The sequence below is a fragment of the Mesoplodon mirus genome (assembly GCF_964341445.2).
Source record: "Mesoplodon mirus genome assembly, chromosome: 6".
Taxonomy (NCBI): Eukaryota; Metazoa; Chordata; class Mammalia; order Artiodactyla; family Ziphiidae; genus Mesoplodon; species Mesoplodon mirus.
In genome coordinates, this window is record NC_138982.1 from 59,021,214 (window position 1) to 59,026,312 (window position 5,099).

The 5,099-nt window shown below is 40.6% G+C and overlaps 1 protein-coding gene across 1 annotated transcript; it reads left to right on the forward strand.

Moving 5' to 3' along the window:
* Positions 1 to 554: 554 nt before the first annotated feature.
* On the forward strand, positions 555 to 4,658 carry RPL22L1 (ribosomal protein L22 like 1). Its single transcript, XM_082624556.1, has 4 exons — positions 555 to 607; positions 2,513 to 2,605; positions 2,775 to 2,896; positions 4,401 to 4,658. Exons 1-4 carry the CDS (start codon positions 599 to 601, stop codon positions 4,543 to 4,545), a joined length of 369 nt encoding a protein of 122 aa, XP_082480682.1. The 5' UTR covers positions 555 to 598; the 3' UTR covers positions 4,546 to 4,658.
* Positions 4,659 to 5,099: the final 441 nt, after the last annotated feature.

Genomic DNA, 5,099 nt, shown 5'->3' on the forward strand with positions numbered 1-5,099 from the left:
TATGTATTCTTCGCTAAAAGGTTTTTTTGGGTTGTTTTTTGGTTTTGGGGTTTTTTTTTCCCCTCAAGAACCAAGTTTGTTTTGGCTCCCTGAAACACTGATTTCCCTCAACAGTCATTTAGAAAACAAGACTTAAAAACATATATACAGAAATAATTTTTTTTGCTGGAAGATTATAATTGCAATATAAGACAGGAGATCCCAAAGGAACCTGAGACATTGCCTTGCCCTGATTGGAAAAAAGATCCAGGCGATTAGTGAAAAATGTTTCCTGTATCCCTCGGGTGTGTGCATCTGGAGCGGCCTCCCAGCAAGCAACCGCAGAGACCTCTGTGGTCAACCAGCGTTTGTCGTCACCAGCGTAAAATCGTGAATGGTTTCAGCTACCGTCGCTGGTGGACGCTCTGAGGAAAAGTGACTGCCTACTGCCCTCCAGGCTACGCCCCCGGTTTCCTGGGTTACTGGCCTCCGCGCTCCTCCCAAGTTCTCTTCCGGGAGGCGGTGATCTTACGTTCTCGGCGCGTGACGCAGCACGCTTTGGTATAAATATGTGCCGCCGGCCCCCGTTTTCTCTCTGATCGCGCTGCCGGCGTGCAAGATGGCGGTGGTGAGTGACGGTGGTCTCGCCGGTATATTACTCTTATGTAGATGATTTTTGCAGCTGGCGAGCTGGGAGCGTCAAACTCTAGGTCGAGGAAGGGTAAAAATGGAGACTTGGGTCAGGAACACAACCAGGATGTTAAGATTATAAGTTACTGACTCCTGGCAACTGCCATGTGGTCTGGAGGAGTTCGAGCTGGGCCCAGAATTGGGTTAGGATGGGCGGTCGTGGGAGCGCAGGGAAGGAGGAGGCACGACGGTGAACGGGGCTAGTGGGACAGCATTTGGGCCATTTCTTTTCTCCCTCGTACCTGGTAACGCCGATGATAACCTGTTTATTTGCACTAGGAAGCAAATGTGGGTAATCGGGCAGGCCCGGTCGAATGGCCTTGCCAGGGCGGAGGGAGACCCGAGACACTCAACTCCCGGGATAGCCGCGGTTGCAGAAGTTTCAGAGAACTTTAAAACTAAGTTGGGGAAGAAGTTTCTAAATTATCTCATAACGAGTTTTTTTTTTTTAAGGTGAAAGCCACGACTCTTAAGCAAATAGAAAAGGAACATGCTTCAAAGACTTTATTTATTAATAAGGGAACCAGTAATACGTTAAACCCGGTCCAAAGAACATTTGATGTTAGGGTAAAATTGCTGGGTTAAATACGAAACTAGATAATGTCCGAAGCCCTCTGGGCTTATCTCTCCCCACAGATAAATTATTTGCCTTTCCGAAGTTAACTGATGCCCCAACAAAGGTATAAATTGCCCAGTCAAGGCCAGTTCCTAGTCTTCTTTTACCAGTCCCAAGTTCTGGATAAATTTTTTTGGCACAAAGTATTCCACTGACTAAGAAAGCAAACTGGCATTAGTGCTTGGTATCCATTTGGTTGGATTTTACGTGTAGCCTTATTCCGCGGTATTGGCCTAAAAGTTTTGGGTATGGAAAAAGTAATTCATGTTTTTTAAAAAAAAAACCAGGGCTTCCCTGGTGGCGCAGTGGTTGAGAGTCCGCCTGCCGATGCAGGGGACACGGGTTCGTGCCCCGGTCTGGGAAGATCCCACATGCCGCGGAGCGGCTGGGCCCGTGAGCCATGGCCGCTGAGCCTGCGCGTCCGGAGCCTGTGCTCCTCAACGGGAGAGGCCACAACAGTGAGAGGCCCGCGTACCGCAATAAATAAATAAATAAATAAATTTTAAAAACCAGATTAAAGGTATCTCTCCCCTCCCTTTTCCTCACCCGTAACAGCATTAAGGATTGAATTCCCTACACATTAGTGGGCAGAATATCCTATTCTGGCATGTAGCTGAGCTTGGACTAGGTGGTACACTACCTGTTTCCCCATCTGCAGTGGGGATGGCAGTAATAAAGTAGTGCCTGGTAATTTAAAATTGAACATCTGTGGTCTGGAAAATATCAATAATAGAAGCCCACAAAACTTAAGTCTTGATAACTTGAACAAAATGGGCCTAGTTAGCGGTTCAAACCAAGCTAGGTGGGTATTTTCTAGTTTTAACTTGTAGTATAAAGTAGATTGATTCTCTTATTCTTTTCCATTTAAAAAATAGGATTCTTTGGAATCTTCTGATGAAGGAAACTAGTAGTAGCTCAGCATATACTTTGCTGCGCTTTCTTGAGTTTTGCACTTGTGAGGCACTTATGTGGTGAACAGGGGAAGTTTCCATCGGATTTCATGAAACTTGATTTTAACCAAGTTAATGAGTGTACTCCCCTACACATAGCCTGGTTAAAAAAAAGTTAGGGTATATCTGATAAGTATTTAGGAATTTTTTTAGAATTTTGCACCATTTCATGTATATAGCCTCATTGTACAATACTGCACTGAGAACAGATCTTTGATTTTGTATATAAAGTGAATAAATTCTTGTAGAGAGTCATAATTATATTAACTTTCTGTAGAAGAAAGACAAGAAGCCTAAGAAGTCAACCTGGAAGTTTAATTTGGACCTTACTCATCCAGTAGAAGATGGAATTTTTGATTCTGGAAATTTTGTAAGTATCACTCTATTCAGCTTGTTTTTTATCATTGTAGTAGAGTTCTTAAAAATGAATTGCGTATGTAATATTTGATTTTAACCTAAGCTCTGTTCCTAGGGTACCTTCCCTAGTGAATATCTAGGGTTTTCTTCCCTAGTGTGGCATTTTTTCTGTTTTAAAATAGGAACAGTTTCTACGGGAGAAGGTTAAAGTGAATGGAAAAACTGGAAATCTTGGGAATGTCGTTCACATTGAACGCTTCAAGAATAAAATCACAGTTGTTTCTGAGAAACAGTTCTCTAAAAGGTTGGTATTTGTTTTCCATGGTCTTTTTTTTTTTTTTTTAACAATGTTGGGTGCTTTAATATTAGAATATGTTTGAAGAAACATGTCTGTTGTGTAACTTGGGAGTAGTGTCCCAACTTTCTTAGTTTTTTGGTTGCCTAGTAGAAGCAGCCAATCAAAGGTGAAGTCTTTAACATTAATCTTGCAGCCAGTTTTCGTTCATTCAGTTTACTTGGCAAATAGTAAATAATACATGGCAGCACTCTTGCAGGACTGAGTAGCCTAGCAGTGAACCAAGCAGACTAAGTACCCACTACCAAGGAACTTAAATTCTAGTGGAGAAGAGAGGTAATGAAATGCAATATTAAGTAGTTGATAAGTGCTGTGTAAGTGCATAAAGAAGGTTGATGTATAAAGTGGTCAGGGAAAGCTTCATCTAAATGAAATGCGGTAGTGAGCCATGCAAATTAAGGAATTGATTGTTGTGGCTGAGGAAGATTGATGGTGGAAACTGAAGACTTAGGAGCCTATTGTGGTAGGAAATGGTGGCTTGGATTAAGGTGGTAGCAGTGCATGTGAGCTGTGGTCATGAATTAATCACTAGGTATTTGGAGATGAAGTATCTGTCCTCAAGGATCTTGTAGACATGCAGATAACTGTTATAAATGCAGTACTGTAACTGTTACATTGAAGGTAGAGATTGGTACAGCAAGAATTTGCAGAGAATCAGAATAAGCTTAGCATTGCCAGTGGAATGAAGTATTCCTAACAGGGAGCAACATTAACAAAGGGCAGGGAGGCTTGAGAGGAATGCTTGGGAGTTCAGGATTGCTGTAAAATGTAAATGGTGAGAATGGCTGGAATGATGAAATTAGGCCGTGCTGTAAGCTTTTTTTTTAATTTTTTAATTTTTTTATTTATTTATTTATTTTAATTTTTTGCCTTATAACAAATTTAATCAGTTATACATATACATATGTTTCCATATCCCCTCCCTTTTGCGTCTCCCTCCCAGCCTCCCTATCCCACCCCTCAGTCCTTTTTTATAAGGACTGAGCCATATGCTAGTTGCAAGACTGGATGATCTTAAACTTGTGAATTGGATTCAGCACTGTTGACAGGCTGCCTCTTGTTTATCCAAGGTGGGATTAAGGTTAGGGAGGTTGATAGTGGGGAAGAGAATGTTGACATTTTAGTACATAACATTTGAAGAATGAGATCGTATATCGTTTAAAAAATCTAATGTGGCAGTAAGACTGAAGAGGAAACTACTGTTACTGCTCTTAAGCATAAAGTTTATTTGGGGAGGGGAGAAATAAGGGTTTTGATAGGGCATGAACTGATTTTAATTGGGGTGGAGATGCTGCCATATTTATATCCCTAGCAACCTTGCTCAATGCTTAATACAAATGAAAGGAAATATTTTGGAACTGGGAACACAGAAGATGAATATGACAGTGCATATTTTATATAATAAGCCTTTACATAGTAGGTATTTTATGAAATTCATGTTTTTATTTTAAAGGTATTTGAAGTACCTTACCAAGAAATACCTTAAAAAGAACAATCTTCGTGATTGGCTTCGTGTGGTTGCATCTGACAAGGAGACTTATGAACTTCGTTACTTCCAGATTAGTCAAGATGAAGATGGATCCGAGTCTGAGGACTAGATGAAGCCATCCCTTTCAGGGCTTTGCTTACTAACAAAACAAATGAAGTATACAAGAGAAACATCTTGAAATGGACCTTTAGTTTATCAGTGAATAAAAAACATTACTCTGTATGTTAAGCATTCATCTCTTTGATTTAAGTGTATGCTATTTATATGGTGCTGGCTTTCCTTTAATACTTTTAAAAAATATTTTTATTGGAGTATAGTTGATTTACAATGTTTTGTTGGTTTTGGGTATACAGCAAAGTGAATCAGTTATATACATGTACTCCTTTTCTAAGATTCTTTTCCCATATAGGCCATTACAGAGTAGAGTTCCCTGTGCTCTACAGCAGGTTCTTACTAGTTAATGTGTTTTATGTATAGTAGTATGTACATGTCAGTCCCAATCTCCCAGTTTACGCCCCCCCACCCCACCCGCCTTTATCCCCTGGTAACCATAAGTTTGTTTTCTACATCTGTTACTCTACTTCTGTTTTGTAAATAAGTTCATTTGTACTCTTGTTTGTTTTGTTTTTGCGGTACTGCAGGCCTCTCACTGTTGTGGCCCCT